This window comes from Drosophila melanogaster, chromosome 3L (assembly GCF_000001215.4).
Source record: "Drosophila melanogaster chromosome 3L".
Taxonomy (NCBI): Eukaryota; Metazoa; Arthropoda; class Insecta; order Diptera; family Drosophilidae; genus Drosophila; species Drosophila melanogaster.
Window position 1 is genome coordinate 17,128,065 of NT_037436.4, and position 26,689 is coordinate 17,154,753.

Sequence of the window (26,689 nt, forward strand, 5' to 3'; positions counted from 1 at the left end):
CATATGTGTTATCCTCTTGAAAAAAATACCCCACCATCCGATAGCACATCGTTAATGAAAATCCGTGTTTGGGACTTTTTTTTGCGCTTCGACAGCATCGAGAGAGTCGCTCATTAAAATCGGCGGCGGGAAGGCAGAAAAGCGTCTAGCAAATCGATTTTCGTTTAGTATCGTAATCAACAACACGGGATTTTGGTGCTCGTGCTAAAAATTTGTTTTTTTGCGCTATAACAAGTCTGGCAAAGCCCCCGTTTCGGCCTTTTGCACAACATGGCTGAATGGAGAACTTAAAGAGCACTCGAACGGCACTCAGCCGCAAACACAGGCACACACACACTTGCAGCGGCACACTCGATATGCATATGGCTGTGTGTGTGTGTTTAAGTGGAGTTCTGTTTTAGGGGGCGGAGTGAAGTGGAGTCCTGAGCTTTGCAGTACTTGTCAAGATTGAATTTGGTTCGAATTTTTAGAGGTTTTTCTCGCTGGCTTCGTATTTCTTTTTTTTTTTTTTTTTGGCGTTTTTATTGATCAAACAAAACATAGCAAGTGGCAGCCAGTGAAGGTGTCACTGCTTACGGCAAGAAAAAAAAAGAGAAAAATATATATACAAATCTACCCGTACATTGTATTTGGCTGGGGAAACACGCGCAGTGCGAATAGATTGCATGATTTGCTCCACTGCCTGTCATTCTGATTTTTTATGATTATTATTTTGCTTCATTTCGCTTAGCATTTTGGCATGTGACTGGCTTTCCCCCATTGATATAGTTATGGATATATATATATACCGAGGAAAGCAATTCTCTTCACTTACCGGACCAAACTGTTCGAAGTAACTTTTGACATCCTCCAGTGTGGTGGGCGCCGAGAGGCCGCCCACAAAGATTTTCTTCGTTCTCGTCACCATCTGCAAAGGATAAGGAAAAGAGCGAAAAACGGGTTAATATATATGGCAGGCGAGTAATGAGCGGAAAGGTTAAGTTGGGCGGTATTTAAATATGCATTTTATTCGGGACTTTACGCGGCTTTCTACAAAAGTTATGACCCCCTCCTCTGATGGCCGGGAGCTTGGGGACTCGAGGCTTCGACCTTCGACCCCGCCACCGCCTTCGCCCTCGCTCTCGCCCGTCTTCCTCTCAAGTTCCTGTAACTTATGGCCACCAACTTTCGCCATGAGTCGTTCGGCCATTTTGTGCATTTTATGTACTACATGCATGGCCCTTATTCTCTTTCTCTCGCCTGCAAGTGTGTGAGTGCGCCTGTATCTGTGTCTGTGCCGGTGTGTGTGTGTGTGTGCAGCTGGCATTTATAAGCTGACAGTTTCAAATGCCAACTTTACGCAGTTAGCGCTGCAGAAGCAGCAGCCGTCGAGCAGCCAGCTCCGAAAATGATGGCGAGACAAGGACGAGCAGGCAGCCTCAGGCTTGCATATGTAGCTGCACTCGCAGAAATGACTTCCAGCCTCAAGGATACAGCTCACAAGTCAAGAAAACAATTCTCTCTGAAAATGCTTAATTTCAGAAACAGTTCGCAACTGTATCTTAAGGTTTTAAATACTTCATTTGTCTTTATTTCTTTTCTAAATAGGTGTACCTTCTTTTATTTATAACTTTCATATTCGCTGGAAAAGCGCAGGAAACGCGAAAGTTATCTCCCATCACAAATTTCGCTGCAGTGCATTCGTATATGTGTGCGTTAGCTGCTGGCTTTCATGGTGTGCGCGTGTGCGTGTGCGTATATGTGTGTAGTGCAACGCCAGCCTTTTTAGCCAGCAGGCAAGCGTAAACTGTTAACGTTAAGTGACGGCAGTTAAGGCACAGTGGGCCCATCGCACAGCCCCACCAATTTTAATTTGTATAATTTTTAAAAAATTACCCACAAGCTAAGTAAACCCCAGAGACCTCGGCTAAGTTCAGAGGCTGTCACGGTTGGCTGCGAAAATCCAAGGGGGCGTTGTTCTCGACAGGCGGACCAGCGGAGGAGCAGGAGGCGCTAGAGGAGCAGGACGAGCAGTAGGAGCAGGAGGTGCGGGGCCCACGGTTCGAGGGACCCTTGAATAAACCGGATGAAGCTGATGACGCTGATTGCACTGACGCTTGCAAGCTGCAATTTATGAGCATGGCACAGACAAAGGGGATGAAACCACCCCCAACCCCAAAAGCGCCCCGTTGTAATGGGGGGTGCAGGCGATGTGGGATATGTCCGTTAAGGAAGCTAACGATATGTAACAGCGGTGCTGATGTTTCTGCAGTGCCAGCAGTAAAATTCATACAATGTCGTAAAATTAAAACACTTGTGGTGTCGCACTCACTCGCGCACATAGATACATAGGAGATAGAGCGAGTGGCCGATGGCGGCATGGTGGTAGAGGGTGTTAGATGGTGAGCGAGGGAGCGAGGGAGCGAGGGGAGGTTTAGATGTTACTACAAAGTTGGTCGTGCAGCTTTTGGCAAGGCAAATCGCTTTGGCCCAGAGTCCTGTCTTCTTGCTCAGCTCCTGGCTTCTGTTTTCGGTCTCCGTCTTCCTGTCGCTTTTAGTTTTTCCTCCTCCTGTTCCCTCTAACAATTTGCAAGGGCAAAAAAGACCAGAAATCAAGTTGAGAGTGTGCTGCAAGAAAGTAACTGTAACAACATGACGTCCGAGACAACGTTGAACCTGCCACCACCCCATTAGGCCCGAATCACTCCCCTCGATGTACCGCCCATGCGGCTCATCATCACCAGCCTCAAAATGGGCACAGAAATTGCAGCGTTGTTAAAAAGCGATTCAAACTGCAGTGGCCAGCACTTTGAGTGTGGTCTGTTGCACTAACAGAAAATTAGTGTTTGATATCTTCAGTGATTTCGTGACACTTTAAAGGCAACAACTTGGAAGTAAATGGAATTTTATGGAACTTCAACTAGTAAAAGTTAAGTTATTGCGATTCTCCAATGATCTACAACTACTACTTTAAGAGCTCTGCGCATTCATATAATATTATTATTTAATTTTTAAAGCTTAACACAAAAGAGAATGAGAAAAGGAGATCTACAAAACTGCTTTTTGCTGTGCATTTCCAAGCTGCCATTTAGCACGACGCACTTTGGGTGCACTAATCACTCCCAAAATGAAGCTACTTAAACTAATAAACTGGAGACGGGAGTTTGATTGCTTGGCCAATGTCGGCAATGTCATCATCAAATATAAATGAACCAGTTCGGGAACACGCCCAGTGCTGATAGCGGGGCATGAATCAAAAACAAAACACACCCAAAACCGAACCAAACGCGACCTCAAGACAAATACACACATGCGGCTACGGGGGGGAAACACTGATATTCAGGCTACACGGATACGCAGATAGTCAGATACTCAGATACTCAGCTACTCGGATACAAATGGCACCACACACGCATACTAACGAAGTGACACGGCATTTTAACGGCCGCCGCAGCGGAGCACATGCCGCCGGATGTCCTGCGGGGATGGCGGTGGCCTGGGGTCGAGTGGGTGGGGCCGACAACTGGCACAATGTTTGGCCATGGCCATGTCTTTTTGGCCGGGTAATGCCGAAAATTTGACAAATGACGTCAGGAGTGGGCGTGATCAAGCGGTGGGCGTGCCAGCCAAATGGAGAACGGAGTGGGAAAAGGACACACGAAAGCGCAAGAGGGCGGAGCGGTTACAATGCAGTTGACAAGAAAGTCGCCCACTGGATGGATGTCTAATGTGGAACAGACGCGACAGGGACAACGAAACTGTTGTCCACTAAAAAGGATTACATTTAAATAGAGCACTTGTAATCTTAAGCTGCATGCAAGTAAAGAAATTGCATACGATATTTACAAATGCATTAATCAATTAGAAACTCAGCTTTGCTTGTTCTAGCAAAGTTCTCACAATTTTATGACCATTGATTGGAAAATGGATTATCCAAAGCCTTAATCCAATTAATACAATTGGTTGGCATTGGATTCAAGTAAAAATAAGTACATATTTCTCTTTTACGATGTTGTTTTATTGTCTTAAAGGAGTTAAATTAAATTCCTTTTGTTGCATTGCCATCTTAATCATTCAATTTAATCTATTTGCATGAAGACAAAAGATAACGTTCAAACAAGCAAAATAAGAGGCAATCAATCAATTCAACACCTATTTTATTACTTAATAAAAAGATTTACGCCTTTCTTCTAGCTCTGTGGATTTTAATGAGGCGTAGCATATAAATAGGAAAGTGCAATAAAATCGACACTTTATCACGGCCTTTCATCGATACGCAGGACGGTTGACAAGTCGCATGCATATTTCATTCTGACAGAGATGCTTTATCGATAGCCCCCGACTTATCCAGAATGTGCTCATCTTACTCGAGATTCCCGGGATGGTGGGATGGGGGATGAAAAGCGATGCCGACATGGCCATCATCTCCATCATCTGGCGGGCTGAGAAGCCGATGTCTGTTATGTTAGTGGGAAAGGCCAAATCAATTTAACACTTTCAACTAAATTATTCATTTTGCATAATAATTTTCAAATCTGTCAAAAATGTACACACACACACACACACACAAGTACACCACAGATACACAGGATTTTCGAGGCGTCTGCACTTTCACACGCTCCGCTCAGGAGGGGGCGTGGCGCTTTCGGAGGGCGGTGGCGTTTGCGGAACGCTTCCCAAAAAGCACTCAAATAATTCCCGGGCGTAAGCTAAACCAGCGCAAAGTTGCCGAGAGCTCACAACAATGGCAAACGGAAATTGTGGTAGGGGGTTTTCTCTGCCAGGCAATGAAATCGAGGGGTAGTTCTTTGCCGGCAGCTGCGAGGGATGGCGGGGGAAATAGGATAGGGGTTTGGTAAAATGGAAAACCCTTTAACCGTGCGTAGGCTCCGTCGCCGTCGCCGTCCGCCAAGCGTCGCAAATTCTGTTAAGCGAAAATTTCATCAACGGCGCAGAATTTTCATTCGCCATTTAGACTTTTGCTCCACCTGCCCTGCCCTGCTCCACTCCACTCCGCTCCCTTCCTTGGCCATCGCCATCGTTCGTTGTCAAAATGAAAGGAAAATGTCTCATAAATCCTTTTAATATTAAATGAGCTCGTTCTACGCGACAGGCTCGGCCCAACCCGCGAAAAGCGTAAGGGAAAATGGTGGAAATTCGGGCAACGCACACACTTAAAATTATGTGGCTAATGGGAGCAACTTGCCTGGAAATTGCGCGCGGAACTGCGGAGATATCTCGAATCGGCGACACATGTTCAGTGGGAAAAGCATGAAAATGCGGAGGAAAACCAAGGGACCGGGGCACTCTGCCAATTGTCATTAAATGTAATTTTTAAACCTTTTAGCGCATGTGTGCCATAAAATGTGAGGTTAAAAAGGGGTTTTCTTTTGGGCCTCCCTAGGATGTCCTTTTTTCTGTGCTCTGCCATTTGGTTTTATTGTGAAATTAGTCGGCAAAAGCGGGTTTATTAAAGTTTACCCCGAAATTCCTGATGCGTTGCCTGAATTTTCAGCCTGGGCGGAGAAGGGTTAAGGGGTGATTTTCAACGACAACAATTTGTAACATTTGCCGCACTTCCCGCAAGAATTTTGGCCGCCGGGGGTTTGGATGGATGAACAGAAAAAAATCGACATAGCTGGAAAACGGGATTGGTTGTAACCCACTCGAAAAAAGAGCTCCAACATCATTCAAAGTGACAAATTATCCATGCAAATTTTATACAAAATAAAAGGGGGAGACCCACAAAAACGCCCGCTGCCGTGGGAAAAAGTGTTGCATACTTATGAGTGTTGGCAAAGAGCTCCGGCATGAAATGTGAGCATTGATAGAAAGTTTGACAAATGCCAAAGGATGCCATTTCAGGATAAGAGCCATGACGGAGATGAAGCAAAATATATGTAGGCTGCTTATTCAAGCATTATCTTTGTTCATTTCCTTTTACACTTTGCAAAATGAAATGAATGATTTTGCCGCTTATTCCGTTGGAGTTTTTATTTAGATTGGACCTCTTACGTATTTGCTTTGAAATTTCAAGAGCTACTTATCACTGATGATAAACGGTAATTGCAAGCTCAAATTTGCTGTGATATTAAGCAATAGGGAACTATTGGATAATTACTAAAGGAAATGCTGAATAATTTCGAAATTTCTAGTTTCTCCTCAAAGTACTTTATTCTATATATATCATATTAAATCTATATTCTTGCAGTGCACGCTTGTAGTTATGTATAATTCAATACGCTCCATCAATGCCGAGTTCTCGGGTTCTCGGCATTTTGTTTTTGTCTGGCTTTCAATTAAAATGACCATAATCACACACAGTCACAGACAGGACTCACCTACACCCTCAACCACGTACACACTCACTCTCGTACACACACACACACACATGTGACCCTGATCCCAGTGCGTTGAGCCCAAAAAAAATTTGTGCAATTTCCGTTACTAATACTTTTTGGTCAATTTCCTTCGAATTTGCTTGGCCAGTCGATCTGGCTGGACAAAAAGCGATAGTTGGTTCGTTCGTCTTCCTTGTTGATTTATTGCCCTGACAGAAGAAAGTCCCATCCTCCGGTCGGTCCTTAATTTCGTTGATATTTATGCGGCAAATGTCCCTGCGAACGTAGCCAATAAACACGTTCCTGCTGTCACTGACAAGGGATAATGGGCCTGGTTCATAGAGAAATCAGCATTTGAATATGCCCCAGGGACGAGGATTGAGAGTCCGAGAGTGAGGAGTGCCCTTCAAAGCGAATGCAAATTCCGAACAAAGTCGTGCTTTTTTGTCCGGCTTTAACTTGTAAATCAAATGAAATATATGGCCGGCGCATAAATACATTTGCGTAGATTGATGTCGAAGAGTTAAGTTCCCCCCAAGCCGAACCGAACTGAACTGAACTAAACTGAAACGATCCGAGCTGAGCTGAGCTGAGTTGGCATTTTAATGAGCTTCATAATGCGAGGAGGCAACAAAACTAAAATGGCGCATCGCTCACAAATTGGCAGCGAGTGGGTGGCAAAAAGGAAGGCAAAGGCCAGAGCAAGCGAGTCCTGGCAAGTCACCTTATTTATGCATAACAATAATGAATATTATACAACAAGCCCGAAATGTAATTCTGTGTAATTAATTATTAATTTATGCGCATACATTTAACTCACACGCATTGTCGTCGACAGTAGGAGCAAAGGCAATGGCAGGACCAGGACACATGTGTGCGTCTCCGTCTCAATCCCTTCGTATTCTCCTCTCTCTCTCTCTCTCTGCAAATGTTCGAGTGTGTGTGTGTGTGTGATTGTGTTTGGCATTGGCATCCTGGCACAATGGCGGCTGGCGGATACGGAAACTGTTTTGCTGCCGTTGATGCCGATGCCATAGAGAAGCCCCGGCCATTGTAGTTGCCGATGCCGGGCTTACCCATTAATTGGTGCTATTTATGGCTTGATTGGTTTTAAACATATTCAAGTTTGCATTCAAATGTACCCTGCATGGCAATATTTGTCATTTATGCAAATATTTATAGAATCATATATGTGAAAGACTGCCTTGTTTATTCCGAAATTTCATAGATATTTGATTTAAATTTATCTTTTTAAAATATAAGTTTCTTGTCATGCTAATCATTTTAAGTCTACTGGAATTTTAATAATTTATCATTTTCCATCTCATATCTTAATTTATTTTGAACTTGAATTATGTTAAATAGTTTTACCCAGGGCATACCCTGTTCGAGCTTGCCACCTGCATATCCTTTAATGCCGCTGCAGCGCTGCTGCTGCTGCACTAACGACTAACGACCAACAAAGTCGTTCCTGATGCTGGTCGCATGTTGCTGCCCCTGTCGTTCTAATGTTAAGTTGAATTGTCATTAAAATTGTCGTCCATAATTTCGACATTAAATACACACACAGGCCTGCACACACACTCACACAACCAGCTAAACCTGCTGCCGAGCGCGCTATATACGTATGAATGTGTGTGTGCATAGATGTAAATTGTGCGGCTGGCCCCTCGACGTATGCAACACTTTTGGCTTGGCGAGCAGAGCATAAATGCTTGCCTCTGCTTAAGCAGATGTGTGAGTGAGAGTGTGCCTGCTGTGTGTGTGTGTGTGTGTGTGTTCGGAGCGTGGTTAAAAAGTGCCAACGCAGCATGTTTTCAACATTGTTTAAATTTATATGGTAGACAAGCGAGCACACACACTTCGGCACACTCGGAGGACGTGGATGGGACACCCAGGACAGCCGCAACTTGTGCTTAAAGTTTTAAATTTGCATAACACAGCAAAGGAGCAAGAAGTGTAGGGCATGGAGCATAGAGCTCAGAGTCAAGGAGGGTCAGTCGAGGACATTCTACTACTGGCTCTCTTACGTAATTGCCGGGCTCATAAACTCCAGGACCAATCATCATTAGGCGCTCGGTCATTACATAATTATCGCAATCACAACTTGCAGGTAATTGAAATTGTGTGTGGTGTCCATTCGGAGTCAATTTCGATAAAGTTTCCCTCAATTCCGATTCCGGTCCGTATACTGGCTTCCATTTAACGCTAATCACTTGCAGTCACACACAGCGAACTCGAAACTCACTTTGAGCCAAATAATTTGTCTTTCTATTTCCGTTTAATGGCCGCCGGGCGGACGGGGAGGGGTGGGGGTTTGTTGTTGGGCAAAACCTTTCTTGCTTTCCGGCGTTATAGATTGTTTTTGGCCAAGGTCAAAAGCGGGCCACTTGGGGCGGGCTAGGTGACGGTTTTGCTTAATTAGAACATTCATTAATCAAATCAAAACCATTTGCCACCCCTGGCTTAGGCCTAGTTGGGCCAGGCCAAGAAAAACCAGGCCAGACAATGAGGAAAAGCGCTCGGCGAAAGCGAAAAAAGGAAACTTTTGGCAAATGGCGAATGGCGGCCAGGCACGCACAGGGCCCAGAAGAACTGGCTAAAGGAGGAGGAGAGTGGCAAATAAATTCGGTCGCACAGAAAAACGACAAGCGGCATAACAAAGCGCACAGATTCGGCAAAAGGACGCAAAAGAACGGAGCCACAGGATGAGCCAACGTAATACAACAAAGGACGAGAAACGGAAAAATGCGACCATTAAAACACATTTGTATATCTATTTTTGGGGCGAAACAAGCTCAACCCCAAACTTCAGAGCGGCGGGCGGTCCGCGAATGCCACAAAATCCCGGAGCCCCGGAACCCCAAAAAACCCCGAAACTCTAACCGAAACCGAAAGATACAGAAACAGCGAAATGGAAGACCAACAATGGCCAGCACACACAAATACTTAAAACTACTTTAATTTATGGCACACGCATTTCTGCGTTTAGCTCAGCCCCTTTTCCGTTCATTTCCGTTACTATTCATGAGAGTGGGGTTTTTCCGAGGGGTCGGAGGCCAAAGCAATCAGTCAGCAAACAACATGGCTTTGAGCCCTGCCTTTAGTCGCTCTTTCAAAGGATATGCTCTCTAATAAGTCGCCCAAAGAGACGCACCAATTCAAAGGCATCTCGAGGAGAGTGTTGCGAGTTTTCTTCCATTTCCATCAAATTTATAAGTGCACACCAGCCGCACATATGACCGCCAGCTAGTTATCAGCGTACGTGGCTGAGATTTGGCTGGGAAATTAATGAGATATCATAAATCAGGAGATAATTGGAGAGCCCTGGCGGCCTTTTCTTCTCCTTTTTTTTGGCGGCTCTGGCGGTTTACAAAGTCAAAGCGATATCGTCAGTCACTGTGCTTCCCTTCACTGCAGTCAGTTGCACCCACTTCAGCGGCCAGATGCACTGAGAAAATTATGAATATTATTCAAGTTCAGGTATTAGACCTGATCCAACAAATGCTTATCTATTTCAAAAGAATATTCCATTTAGCAGACGTGACATTTTACATTATTCTAAAGACACACATAGTTTGTTTTAATGGCAAAATTATAAAAGACAGCTTGTTCCTGTTTTTCAATGTTTCTTTTTTCTCCGTGTACGCCCCTTTTCTGGCTTTTCTGCCAACTGCTGAGTGGGTAAATTATGCATAAGCGCACTACCAGCCACATTATGACGAGGCAGGCGGACGTCTGATGCAGAACGCAGCTGCCTGGATTATATACGAGTGGTTTTGGGGATGGGGGGCGAAAAGGTGAGTGGACAGAGGGGAAGAGTGGTGGAAAGGGGGCTGGCAACTCACTTGTCAACGTGCTCATCACATTTCTTCCCAACCAAACGAAACGAAACGAAACGAAACCGCCCAAACCACCCAGTTTGCCGTTTATGCGCATCAAGGCAAACAAACAGCAAAATATTTGTATGCTAAGCCAAACACATGCGACGGCGAAGCCCCACAATGCCACGCCCCCCATTTCAGCTGCCAACAGCCGCCCCCATTTCAGAGAGTCAGCCCAACGCGGCTCAAGTATTTTGCATTGCTAAGCAGAAATTATAAATCAGGGCAATTGTTGAAGATTTGCAGCCCGCACAACTAAACGGGATGGCAGGCGAAGGCGAATGAGAACCGGAATGAAAATGGAAATGGGAACGGTAAAGGGACATGTCGGGTGTGGAGAGGAATGATTTAGGGGGGGGGGGGGGGAATGAGGGGTCCTGGGATTGCGGCACGCACGCCTCGCTGGTTTCCCGGTACATGGCCGCTTCTGCTGTTTCTGCTGCTGCTGCTGCTGTTGTTGACTAACTGACTGGCTAAGTGACTGACTGACTCGCTGTGCTGTCTGTCCTGCACTCGAATAAAAGTATCTACCTAAACATATACAAAATTGGTAGTAAAATACAACTCACAACATAATAAAATACAAAATGCTGTAGACAATAAATAAGTATTGTATACATAAATAAAGAAATCCTTTACATTGTGTAACGAATATCCCATTTAAAAGCTAAATGATGAAATAATTCCATTTCAGATTGGCAACTTTTATGTAATAGTTTCCGGCTATGAACATGATTTTAAGACATGGATTTATTTCCTTAAAAATTCGTGTTGCTTGCAGTCAACAAACTGAAATGAAATTCAGAAGCAGCTATGAATGTTTTGCCGAGTGTTTTTTCGGGCCTCGTCTGATGAACGTGCACAGGCAGTCAAATATTTTGCAAGGACGAACGTGGAAAAATAAATAAAAAATTCCCACAAAAATGAATTTAACGAATATGAACGCAGACGGGGAACGAGACGAGACGTGAGGTGAGGTGGGCAGCGAAGAGGTGGAGCCAGAGAACTGAAATCATAATTTAATTTAACGTATTTTTCGTTGCCAAAAGACAAGACGGGAATCACACACACTCGAACAGGAAAGAGCGACAAAAACAACAGATGGCAGAATGGCGGAATGGGAAGGGATTGGAAAGCAGAACTCTGGGGCAGATTCGGATTCAGAGAGTCACTTCGGATTCAGAGAGTCACAATCAGCGGCAGGAACAGAAGTCCTGCTGCCAGACGGGCTAAAAGCAGCGGAAATAACACGCTCCGTAGCGCCGTTTAAAAGTGTAAAAGCCGTCAAGAAAAAGCTGAACAAAAAAAAAAAAAAAAAACAGCAAGAGAAAATAAATGGAGCAGGCAGCTGAAGGAAACAGTCGCGAGTTTTTCCAGTCGCCTCGGTCATGGTATGAGTCACCTTGGTAATAGAATCGCAGCGCGTTTTGCCTGGATTTTAATTTTAGTAATGGAAGACAATGGCAGACAGCGGTGATGTGGGGAGACAAATAAGCTTAGCCAGCAATGCAGCATCCCGACTAGAGTAAAGATGATAAGGCGGAGGGCAGCGGCAAGATTTCTTCAGATTTATTGCGCCACGTTGCAGTTTGAAGTTGTCGAGACATATAAATCTATCCGCAGCGCAGAGGGCACATTTACACATGATTGTTATTATTTAATGCTGTTATTGTAGCTGCTACTGCTGCTGCTACTGTTGCTGTCATGCGGTTTTTTAAACGATTTTTATTAGTGGAAAGGAAAAGCGGAAAACGGAAATAACAGCCACGCGCCGTAAAGTAGACAACACATTCCGAACACACTGCTTTCCCCGGCCGCTACCCACTTTCCCCGATTTCTCCAGCACTTTCCGGGCACGACATGCAATAAATGCATTTTGCATGGTGTGCACGTAAATGACCGCCGACGATTTAAATTGTTACGCTGTGGCCGGCCGAGCGTTGTCTGACATCAAAATGCATTACGTATACGCAATAAAAATTACGTATACGCCACCGAGTGTGTGCGTCGCACGGGGGAGTGACTGCATTTTATGCGTGCCGCGCATTATCATTTAACATTTCCGGTTCTGTTCAGTTCGGTGCGGTTCAGCACGGTTCACAGGGTCTTATTTGGGTGGCTGTAACAATTGGCTAAATAGTTTATTGTGTGCGCGAGTTTGGAATGATGGCAGAGGCCATCGATTGATTGGCAATTGAAATGCGCGGAGAGCGTATGAGCAGGAGTAAATCATGGTGAATTATGCAATTATAACGATCATCTGGGATTAAATAGGTAATTGATTTTTCAGCATGCCTTTCAAATCACTCCATACTCTTTTCTTGCCCATTCCATTTCCATCTCAATTTCTAGTGCCCCGACATTTGGGTAAATATTTACCCTACTTTCGTTACCTTTTCGCATTTTTCATCGCTCGACTAAAAAATTGCAGTCGTTCGGCTCTGTCAACTAATCATACAGAAAGCATTTCGCCCGCAACCCGAAAACCGTCAGTTGACCAAGTCGGGTCGAGCACAATAATTTTGTAAATTATTGCGCATACGCCGCGTGTGCTTGTCAACGCAAAATAAAAACGTCAGACCGAAAACTTGTGAGCATATTTCCCTCTGGGGATCGCCGCGGTTCATCCCGAGCTTGAGCCAAAGCCCCAGCTCATTTCCAGCTCAAATAAGCGTAAGTAAATTTGTAAGACAAACAAACAGGGGGACAAGAAAAACAGAGACCTGCTGTTGACGACGCCACCAGCAGCAGCAGCAGGTGGAGCACTGGAGTGGGGCAGCTGCAGGTGGACAGGTGTACTGATGCCCGGTCAGCCCTCGAGGAGAGTCTGGCCTGTGTCGCTCATCAGGAGCACTTCTCCACCTCTCCACCTCACCAGCTACCCAGCTCCCAAGCTCTCGAGCTCCAAAGCCAAGTCAGTCCAAACAGCTCCGGGCGCCAGAGAAAGACAGAGAAAAATGAATAGCCGAGGAGCCTCTGGTCCGGGGCAATATTCATTCCGGTGGCAAACAAACACGCAGAAGCAACAATGGTCACAACAGCATAGCACACAGGGAAAAAAGGAAAAGTCCTGAATGGAAAACCGGGGACAGTTAAGTCTCATCTTTAATTAAATCTAATGAAAAGTTTAAGAGATAGGACAAGCAGTAAAATACAGATGTGAAACATATCTTCCAGTTTAATTTCGGGATTGCAGTCTGTTTAAAGCTTCAAATGGCATTTAGTGTTTTAAAAAAGTAGGTTACAATAAAAATTATTAATGAGTTTGAGTCTAATTTGTTTAAATTGTTCAATATCAAGCATATATTTTCAATTATTATAGCAAATATCATAGCCATCAACATTTAATAATCATATTAACAATTTTATATATTTATTTTATTATTCTTTATACGAAAGTATCATACTTTCCTCCATTTAGCTTTTTAAAGCTCAATCTTGATGAATTAATGTAATCCTAACGAATGGGATTTCCACGGAAGTCCTTGGTTTTTTCCTCACTGCAGAAGACAACAACAATAAGCTCACTAACGCCTCGGACGCTGCCATTTGTGGCACGCCCCGCCCACCGCCACTCACTAACCCAGCGCCCCCTCAAGTTAGTTGATGAACTTCGTGTTCAAGTTGTAGCACAAGAGTTGACGCCTCGCAGCCAAAAACTGCGACTGCTGCTGTTGATGGCCTCGCATCTGGATGGGCGGATGCTGGGCGGAAAATGGGCGAAGGGCTGGGGCATGGGATAGAGGAAGAGCGGGGGAAAAGCCGCCGCCAGCTGTAACACTGATAGCAATTCCAAGAGACAACAACGGGCGCCGTGAAAACTCCTGAGCAGCTCTTTGCTTTTCGTGAGTTTTTGTTTTTCTTTTAGTTTATTTTACTTTCGTGTGCCGTGGCGGTGTCGGCATCTTCACTTTGGTTTGATTTTATTATGTTTTTCTTTGGGACCGCACTGGCCCCCATTTTCCAACCCACTGGACCGCCCCCCATCCCCAGCACCGCTGGGCACCCAATTTTCCCTGGCCACATGCTGCCAAGAGTTCTCTTTGCTTGTATTTGACTTGGACTCGGCGACCTTTGGAGAGGTTGAGCAGGTTGAAAAACAGCAGAAGCGGCAGAAGCAGCAGCATCCCGAGCCCCGTTACAATATCAAGTTAATTGTTTGAAATAAGTGTTGGCCCACGCCCACCCAGCGCTTTTCTTTTTCACCCTGATTTTCCACTTTCCACAAGGCCCCGTTTGTTCTATCTTGTTGCTGATGTTGCGGTTTCTTTTGTGCCGCCTTTGGAAACTACCCACATTTATAGTGTTGTGGTCGAAGCTTCTCGCTTTTCCTCAGCTGGTTGTCAACGCCAGCCACAGCACCAAGTTTCCCCCGTTTTTCCCCCAAAATGTTCTCCTCTTCCCTCTTCAATTTTTCCACCCTTCTGGTGTTTTTGAACTTTTTCGTATTCGCATCTCTGTGCCTTATTTTACTTTGACTGACTCTCGCCACGGAGTCTCAATGTTTGGAGTGCACTTTACCCGGCCAACTTGAAATGAATCTAATAACTTGGCCCACACACACAGACACACATAGATTGGTAGCAAAAACAATGCCCTGAATATACTTTTTTTTTTTTGGGGCGAGGGAGAGAAAAGATTGTTGAAAAGCGGATTTTGTTTTGCAAGTTGCTCGAGTGCTTCGGCGGTTTCTTTTCCACTCCACACTTTCCGCATTGTTCGCTGGCAATTCAAATATTTTACTTGAGGAATTTCCCGATCCCAAGCCGAACCGGTTATAAGTTTGCAGCCCTCCAATGTTAACAGCTCTATTAGTTCAATTTATTTGTCTGGCATAAAGGGCATGGGAATGGGCATGGGCATGGGTGAGGGAAAAACAACAATTTTCCGGGCACCGAAACGGAGAAACCCAGTGACATTGCCAAAGACAAATGTGGGCGGGGTGCAGGAATTCGGCTTGATTGTGTTTGCAATTTCATAAAATAACAATTCGCCAGCGCCTTGGCATCTTTCATCCTTGTTATTGGCGCCCTGATTGCCGACGGCGGTTGTCGCTTTTCCTGGCTTTTCCGCAGGATTCAAGTGGAATGGAATGCGTTCGTAAATAGCTGGCAAGGTGTGGGCCCGGCATCCGACTGCTCCATCTCCATCACCAACGCAATATTCATCACCATTCCCAACCCAATCCCCATCCCTAGTACCCACTCCTCATCCCATTGCAGGACCCAAATTCGATGGTGGAAAGTCAGGTTCCCGCTGCTGGGGCATGCCAAATTCAATTCACACAAAATACCCGTAATTCAACACCCCACGGATGGAGATGAATATGCCACTCCACTGACTGATTGCTTTTGCCTCCAAAACAAACTCCCCCAGGGCGCATTGAAATGAGTTAAACCAAAGCTGCCAGCCGCTCAAGTTTTCCTCGTTTTCCACGATTTTCCTCAATTTCGCTCGCCTTCCTACGATGACTTTCCCATGTCTGAGATTTCAGCAGCACAGCAGCGACATCTCAAGCGACTCGTTGACATATTTGTATTGTATTCAATCGATGAATTTTTGCAGCTTCTTCGCCGCATGGCCCATAAGGGAAAATGACTTATTTTGCTTACGCACACATTGAACAAGTCCTCAAGCAGCAGCTTGCCATCCTGCCATCCTGCCATCCAAGTATCCTGGCATCCTGTGCGGACTTGATTGCTCTCCCGCTTTTCCGTTCCTTCACATTCTGTCCCACTCTTTTCAATATACACGGCAAGATTTTGTATCCAATTGATTTTGTTTAAAACTCGATTTATAAGTTATTAAAAAGTTTGCAATTTCAGATAGTAAGCCTTTTATTATTATCTAATAAATATTTTCTTTAAAATGTTTAATTATAAACTATGGCATCTTGAAAAATCATTGACTTTATATATACTTTTATATTATCATTTCTTATTTTACCACATTCTCAAAGTTTTAATGCCTTTTGTCTATCCAGTGCTAAGCTATTAATATCAAAAGGAGTTCTATTTTCTTTTTCCTCTTGTGTATGCATTGACATTCGTCTTGTTTCGGCTCCTGTTCCGTTTTCCAGCGGAAAAGTTTGTGCTACACATTTTTTACTTGGCTGACTGTCGACATTCGCGTTGATATTAAAATTTTAATAAACCCCTGCACGTTGACTGGGGGAATCTTCAGCTGGTCCTTCTTTTTGAGCAGCTTCTGCTGGTGCTCCTTCCCTTACCACCACCCCCTCCCCCCTTTTTTTTTCTTTTGCTCCCCCGCCGTTTTCCGCGCTTTTCCCAGCTTGTTGCACTTGACGGAAACGCGTCAGTTGGGCGCGCTCACATTTTCCCCGCCTCTTGTCCCACCAAGCTCCCAATTGGTTTGGCACAACGCACATTTTCATGCGGCGACGAGACGAAAAACGAAAACGCCATAATGCTGGAATTGCCATATACTCGCACACACACACACACTTGCGTACTTGTACACTGGGGGCCCAGCTGGCTGATGGCAATGATTTCTTTTGGCTCCACGTGAAACATGTTGATAAATCAAATCCCAGGCCCCAGTCAATGCCAATGCCAATTTGGTTGACAATTGCTTTCTTTTTTTTTTTGGTTTTTTGGTTTTTCCCGCATGAATGACAGCTAATTGCTGGGCGGGGGTTTTTTTTTTGGGCTCTGCTCACCACTTTGCAAGCTGCAACTTTAAGCCCTTTTCAAAAAGCTGGCCAACTGAACAGGCTTCCGTGTCAGTCGAAAGCCAGACATTTGTAATCCATGTACTAGCTGTCTCCGGAATTGGCTTTGCGGCATCGGACAATTCACAGAAAGGCCGGCTGAAGCCCTAAGCGCGTTGCCCGGAATGAAATCAAATAAAATAGTTAGTAAATAATAAAACAGTCGAGCACTGGATTCCGAACATTCGACGAGGATTTTCGAGTGGAATAGGGACATTTAATGCCCGCTTAGGCAGGCGCTTTCTGCTTGCCGCTTTTATGGCCAATGGCAATAGACGAAAATTTTATTATAGAAAACGTCTTTGGGCTTTGAGCCGCTGGCAGTCAACAAACCATTAAACTCAAGTGTTTACCACAAGCCCAAGTCACTAGACACAAATCTAAAATGGCAGTTAGACAACTCGAGCGATGTGGGACAGCGGCTAATGTGGTTACCAGACCAGGCTTCGCATTGGTGGCTCCTAGGTGAGCTAAGTCCTGCGGAGTCCTCGATCTCGGGGCTAAGTGCTTCGAGCTGAGCAATTTGAGTGCTTGATGGCGAATTTATTGCCGAACAGACGAAACCATAGACGCTTATGGTTTAAACTGCGTATCTTTATGGCTTAAAGCAAGCCAGAAGTTTCAAATTCACCAGTGGGAATGCTCTGCATTGCACAGATACCATATCTTTTGAGGCTTTAAAGGCTCTTGTTAATATTATTCATATTGTATTGTAACACCACGAATTAACACGAAATACAATGTATGAAGTATTTCCGTATTTCAAAGTAGCCATCAATGGCTTTTTCATCAGCTCAAAATGAAGTCATTGGCCGCTTGAAATATTCATGAACCAAAAAAGTTGATGGCGGCACGGACTGCTCATCAGAACTTCTAACCAAGTTGAAACCGCACTATAAATATATTTCAACTTATTTATGACCACTTTTCGATGAGGGCTTATTCGCGTTTACAGCCGGGTTGTAAAATTTATGAGCCAAGGGGTCAGAGGTCCTGGATCAGGATCAGCAACGGAGCAGAGAGACACGCGAATTCCGATGCCGCGTTTATTTTCCTGGTGCGTAATTATTTTTATGACATTTTCCCCTGCCATTTTCGGTTAGCAAAGGTAGAGGTGTGGGTTAGATAGCCTGTGCTATATGTATGGCCGAGGTCCTTTTTGTCCGGCAACCGTGCTGAAGTGTTGGCGTTTGCCAAACAAATTAAAAGCAAATTATAACGAAGCAACGAAAATGAAACGAAACGAAACGATATTATCAGGCAGCAAGGACACAAACTACATTTTAGAGTCCAGCCGAAGGCGAGTCCAGGGAACTTCGAGGATTCCCCCTCACCAAATGATGGTCGTTGGAATTTTAATTTCTGTGTTGTGCTTTTCACTCGGGCAATGCCACTTAAAGCGATTTACTTGCAAATCTTTGTAATGGATGGCAGCCAAGGTGAGAAACGTGCCCGAGGACCAGAAGTCCTGCGGAGGGTGCGAAACGTGCCTGACGTTGGACATAAATTAATTTATTGCGTGCGCGCCTGGCCAAGAAAACAAAAAAAAAAAGGAAAAAATAACAGAAAAAATGGGAAAAACGCTAAGAACAAAAAAAAAATTTGAAGAAGGAAGGAAAACAAAAACAAACGACGCGATTCGTTGAATTGTTTGAGCTGCCAGCATAAAAATAATTCATTGCATACTTTTTGTTGGGACGAGACCCAAAACTTTCATTAAATAGCATTAATAATAAAGAGATGATGGCGGCATTTAGGGGGGTATTTAGATATTAGGGGACTTATAATGAGCTGCCTTATTGACGTTAGGTGTTGTATGTATATGTATCTGATGAAGGTGAAAGTAATTAAAGCTATATGTTTGCAGTTTTTGCTTTATTAGTAAGTTGGGCCATCATTTAGCTTTCAACTTCAAGATGGTCGTCATTGAAAGCGGATATTGGCCTACAAAACTCAGATCTATTTTATCATTTCCGGAAAATCCTGTTGGTACTGTTTAAGTCTGTGTTTGCAGGATGAGTTTGGGGAGCATTTTGATTGCGTTGCACTTGCATTTTCGCACCACTTAGATGGAAACTTATAGATTTAGCTAGAGTCAAGGCACTTACAACGAGCTTCTTTGTTGGAATTGTGGCGGCTGCTGTCGTCGACAGCGGCGTAAACGTCGACTGCGGCGGCGGCGGCGGCGCTGCGACGGCGGTCACGGGCGGACTAATTGCTTTAATGGTCGCCTGCGGAAGCGGCGGCTGCTGAAATAACTCCGCTGGCTGCTTCACGTAGAACAGATTTACTCCAAAGTGTGAAATCTTGATGGGTTTTATAGCAACACCTTCGACAGGAAATGGGTGTGTTTGGGCCGACTTAGGTGCGTCGGCTAGGTTGGCTAAGATCGGCTGGCTGGCTGATCTTGGCTATATGTGTGTGTATTGGCTGCGCTTCAATCTATGGAGCTGTCTGCTGTATGTTCTGCCGGATTTTCCCTGTTTCGTAGGTTCGTTCACAACTTTTTGAGAAGCTCTAATTGTGGGTTAGCGGGTTGTCAGTATTTCTTAATATTTGATTGGTTAATCCTTTTTAAACACTACTAAAGCTCAACGTTTGACAGCGCGACAAATGTCCTGCTCCTGATTTCGAATTATGTTTTGGGTATTGTTGTTGATTGCACTTGAACGCGTTGGTTGCTTAAAACACACGGTGACAAAAATCTCAGGACGCGATTGCCGCTTCGTACGAAAGAGTTTTTTTCTTTTGCTTTTGCTTTTGTTTTTATTTGGAAAGCGGTTCGACTTTGTGTGGATTACTTTCGTGGATTAATTACTTGGCTCGATGACTCGATTTCGATTTCCCTTGGCTGTCGGCTATTGTGGTTGTAGATTTCTTGGTTTCACACTAGGCTACTTGCACGGTTTTAATTTGCTGAGGAACAGAACGCAACGACTGCTGGACTCGCTTGTCTGATAACGACTGAAGGACTCTCGCGAATTGCGTAGGATTTTTAGCAACAGCCGAGCGCAGCGGGATTCTCCTGAGCGTCGCTGCCGACGTCGCAGTCGCCGTCGCTGCTATTGCTGTTGCTAGTGACGTTCCCGTTGCCTTACCGCCGTTTTCCTTGCCGGCGCAGAAGCATTACAACAGCGGAAGTGGCTAACAGAGAGAGCGAGCAGGACAACGGACCGCGGAGAGCGAGCGAGCGAGAGCGCAGAATGCACCCCCACACGGAGTGGAGCTCTGTTAACTGGCAGCCCGCATACCAGCCAGGGTTGTCGAGCTCGGTCACATTTTACCAGGATAGAACAGGCAGCACGAGTGGGAATCCTTATAAGTTGGAGAGGGGAAGTGCGAGTTAAGTGCATCAGCAAAAATCCCTAAAAATGAATGAAAAGTTGCCTCCAGTAATAGTCTTCTTACTTTCACAACTAAAGTGTGGTTGCATACTTTCAGGATCGATTTCAGTGGGATTTTAAGTCACTAAATGCTTGATTTCGCTAAAGGCGAAAGCAGCTTAAAGTGTATGTAGTTAAGATTTGTTTATTTGCACAACATGTCAACTGGTTACTACAAATCTAAGTGTTAACCAATACAAAATGTTTAAAATAGGTATTTTATCACAATAATTTACAATTTGAAGTCTCATTTTAATATTTTTGTAGAAATCAACACATTACTAATTTGTGAGCATTAACATTTACTTTCCCCTTTCCTCAAAACTTTTACCTACTATGTTGCAATCAAAAACAAACAAACAACAAAAATTCGACATTATCAGAACATTCACTTTCAGCAGGAGAAATTATTTAACAGTGCTTGTGAGATACTTTTCTATTGCAACAGCAAGAGAGAGGAAGGATAACAAGGGCTTTCTCTCGGTCTCTCGAAAAGAGAGAGCAAAAGCGAGAGAGAACTTGGCGCTCCACGCGCGTCATTGTTGCACCTTTATGTTTGTTTTCGTGGGTGGCCCGCACTCGCTGGGGAGAGGGACGAAAGAGGAGCAAGGACGGGGGAAAAGAGCGGAGCGCAGAAGGGAGGGAGCCAGAGCGACGGGGAGACGATGGCGCAAACAAACAACAATAGCGATTCGAGTCGGCTGAATGTCCATGTAACCTCTGCAGAGGGTGTCGCTGATGTCCCGATGATTATGTTGATGAATAAGGATAATGCCGATGTAGCCAGGTGAGTCTTAACCCTTTTGTCCTAGAAATGTGGCATTTAGGGTAAGACAGTGAGCATATCTTAAAGTCATAGGTTTACTGATTACAGACTTTTCTTACTACTTCGACATAACAGATTAGTACTTAATGGAATTCTTTCGAAATTCTGATAAATTGATAAATATTATCAAAGCATAATACAATTAAAAGTTACTCGTGATTATTTAAATTTGTTTTTGTTCGTACTACTTGGAGGATTACAAATCACTACCCAAGTTATATACACATATGAAGGCACTGAATTGATAATTTATGTCTATATCGTCTTAATAGGATTAATTTTTATTATTAAATCCATATCGTTGCAACTATCTTTCTACCATCATCATCGGCATGAAAATCGTATTCAAGTGAACGAACATCAAAGACTTTTTCGTCTCTCAGCCTCATTACAATCCTCGACGTAAGTATCTTTCCTGGTTGCCTCTTCATCATCGGCATCTGTATCTGCATCATCATCGTCATCGCCATCGTCATCATGGGCACAGTTGTCCTGGTCGTTCCCGTTCTCCTCCATTGTTGTTCGTCGTGTGTCTCGTGCGTTGGTGAAAGTGTCAACTTGACATTGCCTGGAGTGCACGCGCCACCGCTCTCTCTCACAAGCACAAGCACACACACGCACACCCACACACGTATACACATGTATTTGAGGGCTCTCCATCGGACACACACACGCACACAGTGGCAGCTACATCCTTACAATCCGCTTGCGTCAAATATTTTGTTGGCCCGGGGCAATTGTTGTTGCTCCTCGCTGACAAGCGAATATTGCTCGCAGCTGGGAATTTTACTCTCGCCAAAAAAGGACTCACTTCCGCTCTCTCACTCTCTCTAGCTACCGCTATTTGCCGCTCTATCGTTTATTCCGCTCTCGGCGCAAACTCGGTGAAAGAATTTCCCCTGGCTCCGAAGGAAAAGCGGCAGCGCAGTCGGCGGCGACAGAGGCTGCTGCCATGGCAGCTTTATCAGTGCCATGAAATGTTGTTCCCGGAAAATAACCCAAAGGAAATGCTGCACACACACACACACACCCTCGCAGAGGGCCATGTGTGCGAGAGTGTGTGTGTGCAACCAGCAGCAGCAATAACTGTGTACATGTAAATCCTGGTTTGTTTCATTTGCCGATTTGGAGCACCGTCCTCCGCATCGCCCCGCTCATCCGATCCCCCCGCGCCGAAAAGCCCGCCGGCACTAACTTTGTACGCTTGATGATGATAATAATGTTGCCCCTTGCCAGGCGCACTGAGAAAAAGTATCACCCCAATTGGTAATCAATCTGGTCGAGTCATTCTTGGGCAAGACATTTTTCTTAATAGTAAGTTCATTTTTAAAGAACTTATGAGCCTCTCCCTCCAATCATGAATATCAATTATTAGCTTTGAGAGAAATACATAATAATCTGTGGGGAATCTGATAGAGAGTGCTTAAAGAATTTTCCGACTACTTTTGTTAATTCTTCCCATTTATTTAAAATCGATTTTAATCTTTTGTATCCTAATATTACAGCTGTAGTGGACTTGCTTTATGTATAGAGTTATTATTATTACGATTAATGTAATGAAATCCGTATGGCATATAATGCTGTCAATCAAATCAAACATTGCACCACCAAACTATCTTAAAGTTAAAGTACTGGGGATATGTCCTGTCTGATTTTTCGCTGTGTATCAAACGAACCGTGCCCAAGCCAAGTCAACCCAATAGCAATCCCAATAGCAAACCCTAACCCAGACTCAAACTCAAGCTCGACCCAGAACCCCAGCCCATGCCAATCCAATCCAATCGCACGGCCACACCAGACATCGTCTATGGAAATTCGCATGCCGATTTTCGAGCGATTGCAATTGATTTGTAATGTATTTCATTGTTGTGCCAGTGTGTGTGTGTGTGTGTGTGTGTGTGCGACGGAGTGATGGTGGGGAGGGGTATAAAATTTCTATTGATTATTTCTATTGCCTTTGTTCGCCGCTCGTCGCTTTGTTCGCCATCTAATGATAGCTATGGGGGCATTAAAAATGTCATATACAATAGTTTTTGTTGGCAACTAACCGAAAGCGTATAAAACAGGACTTAAAGACCAGGAAGTGGACCAAGTGGCAGGTGCATGGCCAGGGATAAATTGTAAACTTGGCCGCATAACGCCGCCAGGACACGCAGCAAAAATGGGAAATGGGAAATAGGCAATCGGCAATAGGAAAATGGGAGCAGAGAGGCGGCTATCAGCTGGGGAATTGGCATGTGTACAAGTCAATTATGGGTCAAAATCCACACAGGAGTTGAGTTGACTGGAGTTTAGTCGAATCGGGCTGGGTTGAGTGGCAAACACTTGAAGCTGACGCCAATGCCGTTGCTTTTCTTAGCGTTTCTTTGCTTTTCGCTGGTTTTCCTCGTCTTTCTGCCACTGGTTTTCCTTCGCCACAGCTTCAGATTCGGCTTCTCAGCGCAGCTCAACGCACATTTTTATGAGTTCATTCGCTGCGCTCCTTTTAATACTCGCTTTAAGGACAACGCAGGGTATATGAGGTGTATAACGACCACACAATTTTTGCTAATTCCAGGAACTAGGAGCGTTAGGGGCAACAAAGTTAGTAATCTTGCACACTTAAATCCTTTTCATATCCTTGGAAGCTCGAAAACAAGAACTGTAACAAGTTGATGGTCACATTGTGTAAAATGTAAGGGTATACAATTTATAAATATACATTTTGAAGCTTTTTATTAAAACCAGGGGTTTTATTAACCAGGGGTTATTTCGGTAATAAATGAATACGAATGCATTACTATTCACTGAAAGGTTATTATATTTTTCTTATATAGTATGAAAAAGTTATGGCAAATGGTCATTAGCTTATTTAATCTATTTAAAAATTGCTAAAGGGAAATAATTCAAAGTTTTGACATTTGTGGTCAATTGCAATTACAACATACGCATATGGGTATATTTTTTTCCCAACAGAATCTATGAATTGATTTTGACTTATTTATGGTTATTGATATTGGCAGTACTGCTGTTGGCGAGTATCTTGCAGTCGTGATAATAGAAAACATATAATACAATTTCTAATTTGAGTTCCTTTTTTTGATATCCCTTCAAGACGTGTGCGAGATGAAAGAAGGAGGCGAGTAAGAAATGGGGAGATTTGGGAAAGTGGTCGGGGTAAGCTGAACCATCAGCCATTGGCCATTGCAAATGAAACATGTTTGGCTTTATCGCATTTATTGACGACTCCGCCGGGACGTTTTGGATGCCTTCCTCCACAGCCACCGAAGCCAGATCAAACAATGCCACATGGATGGTGCTGGGAGGGGGGAGGGATGCCCCTCCATTTGCGCTATCGAGCAGCGGCAAACAGACTTATAAAAACATTATTTTATGTGCATGTGTGTGGGGCAGATTTAAGCGGAAATGGGCGAACTAAAATCACTAAGAAAAGCAGTCATAGATAAACAGGGAAACATGATGAATGTGAATATGATGAAGCGTGAAACTTGCAAAAGATATAGATATAAAATTGCTTATCTAAAGAAGTTTTAGACTAAAGCTAATGTTGAATTGAATATCTTAGCAACTTTAACCGTAAAATGTTACTTAAAATGTACAAGATTTTTGTCGGGTTCAATTTCTATAAATTTGAAAAACATCATCAGGTGGCCCTAAAAATCATGTTATCAATATCCCATACTGCTGGCAGTGGCAGGTGATTGCTCCAGATCTCGAATTGCGACTGCATTTCTTAGCAGAATATGAATAAGTTATGAACGAACTACTGGGAAATCCTCGCTGGATGTCCGGTCGCTTTTAAGCATTCCACTTGTTAAGAGCTTACGCCGCGCACTTGGCTTTAAGCCACGCCAACAAATGCCACTTCATTCGGCTGATATTTGTGGCCGGCACACACAAACACACGCCAGCACGCTGCGAAAATAGCAAAATCACACACATCCTTTTACCATCAATTCTCTAAGCAACAAACAAACACACGCACAAAAATATAAAGAGGGGCTCGGAGCAGGAGATGCCGCAACACGCAAAGCTCTTTTCACTACAAAACGGAAGTACATAGAACCAGGAACAGTCGAAGCGGAGGAAAGCGTTGGAAAGCGATGGAAAACCAGGGGGAAAAGCAGGCCAACACACTCGCATACCGCCACAAGCTTAGAGCAAAATACTGTGGCAGAAACTACACACCATCGCAGGGGGTGGGAGGGGGTAGGTGGCAACTGGAAACAGGAGGCACGAGATATTCATTCTATCGTAAAATAGGTGAGCCGTGCGAGTGTGTGTGTGTGTGTGTGTGAGCTGGCGAGTGTGGAAAAAACAAGCGCCAACGCTCTGGTCAACGGATAACAAAACATAAATAATAACGACAGCCGAGTCAGCCAAGGATGCTGGGGAGAACGGTAAAGGTATATATACTATAAACGGCGGGGTATTTGGTATCGAGTTGCCCAAGGGCAGCGCCACCTAGTGGCCGAAACCAGATCACCACACATTCGCTTAAAACCATATTGAGCAGCAACATTAGCCGGAAAATTAATTAAGTCATTTCGATTAAGATATGCAATCTTTAAGATTTATTCCAGCCACCTTCTTCCAAACATTTTTCCCTTGCATTAAATCTTTAACCATTTTGTATACAACGAATCAAGTGAATTCAATAATGCTGTGACCAATCGAACAGGTGAATTCATAAGGTTTTCTGTGAATAATGATGTTTCTCAGTTGACCACCTAGCATTCGCTTTAGTACGGAGAAATATAAGTACAAACTATTGAAGTGCAAAATAATACTGGAATAAAATATTAAAGGTCAAATGATTTTAATTAAAGTAAAAAATTACCTTAGGCCATACCAAAATGCGATATTAAAGGATTAAGTAAAAAGTCGAAATAAAAACCAACTCGGCACCGGTTAAAGATTGCTTTATTCAGCAGCAATTGAAATGGAAAACGCTTTCGGCCCGGCCTGCCTTCCTCGAATATCCTTAATCGTCCTGTCCTATCGGTTTCCTGTGAGCCAGAACAAAAACAACCGAAAAACCGACCGGACGGGGCCGAAAAATGGGTGGCGGGATAAGGATAAATCCCCCACAACGGTACGAGAATAATGTGAATGTGAACGCGTATATAACTCATTTATTCATTTACTATATGTGGGAGCAGTAAAAGTTGTGGGCATGATACACAGAAATTTCGTGGGAACTGGTAAATACGAGAATATGGATGCTTTTAAGGGGAATCGAGCTTCAAAATTCTGCACATCCCACGATAAATATATTGTATATAAGTAAAGGGAATTGCGATGCTTGCGTGTATTGAGGCTTGCGTTTGATTTAATAGTTTATTAAGATACGAGCACCAAGTGCAGATTACGGCGGGCAAATTTGCTCTGCGGTCCGCTCGCAACCCCCCCACAGCATTTCCCCACCCGCACCACCAACCCTCGAGGCACCCGAATCCACCACCTCGCACTATCAGCGACCCACTCCCCCCTCCACCAACCCGTAGAAAACCCACCAAGACACTTAAATGCGACGACCACTGGAT

General features: G+C 44.2%; 1 protein-coding gene across 7 annotated transcripts in view; it reads right to left on the bottom strand.

Annotated features, from left to right (window-relative positions):
- The window catches only part of Rbp6 (RNA-binding protein 6), a 179,439-nt gene that overhangs the window by 69,291 nt on the left and 83,459 nt on the right, over positions 1 to 26,689 (bottom strand). For 4 of the 7 annotated variants that reach the window (NM_001259883.2, NM_001104162.4, NM_001259884.2 and 1 more), the window contains exons 1-2: positions 19,043 to 19,905; positions 815 to 907 (exon numbers count right to left, since the gene is read on the bottom strand). In NM_001259883.2, coding sequence (NP_001246812.1) covers positions 815 to 907 — 93 coding nt within the window. In that variant the 5' untranslated portion in view covers positions 19,043 to 19,905. Of the gene's footprint in view, positions 1 to 814; positions 908 to 19,042; positions 19,906 to 26,689 lie in introns of those variants that run through there. The other 3 variants (NM_001275050.2, NM_168718.3, NM_001104161.3) reach the window with 1 other exon arrangement.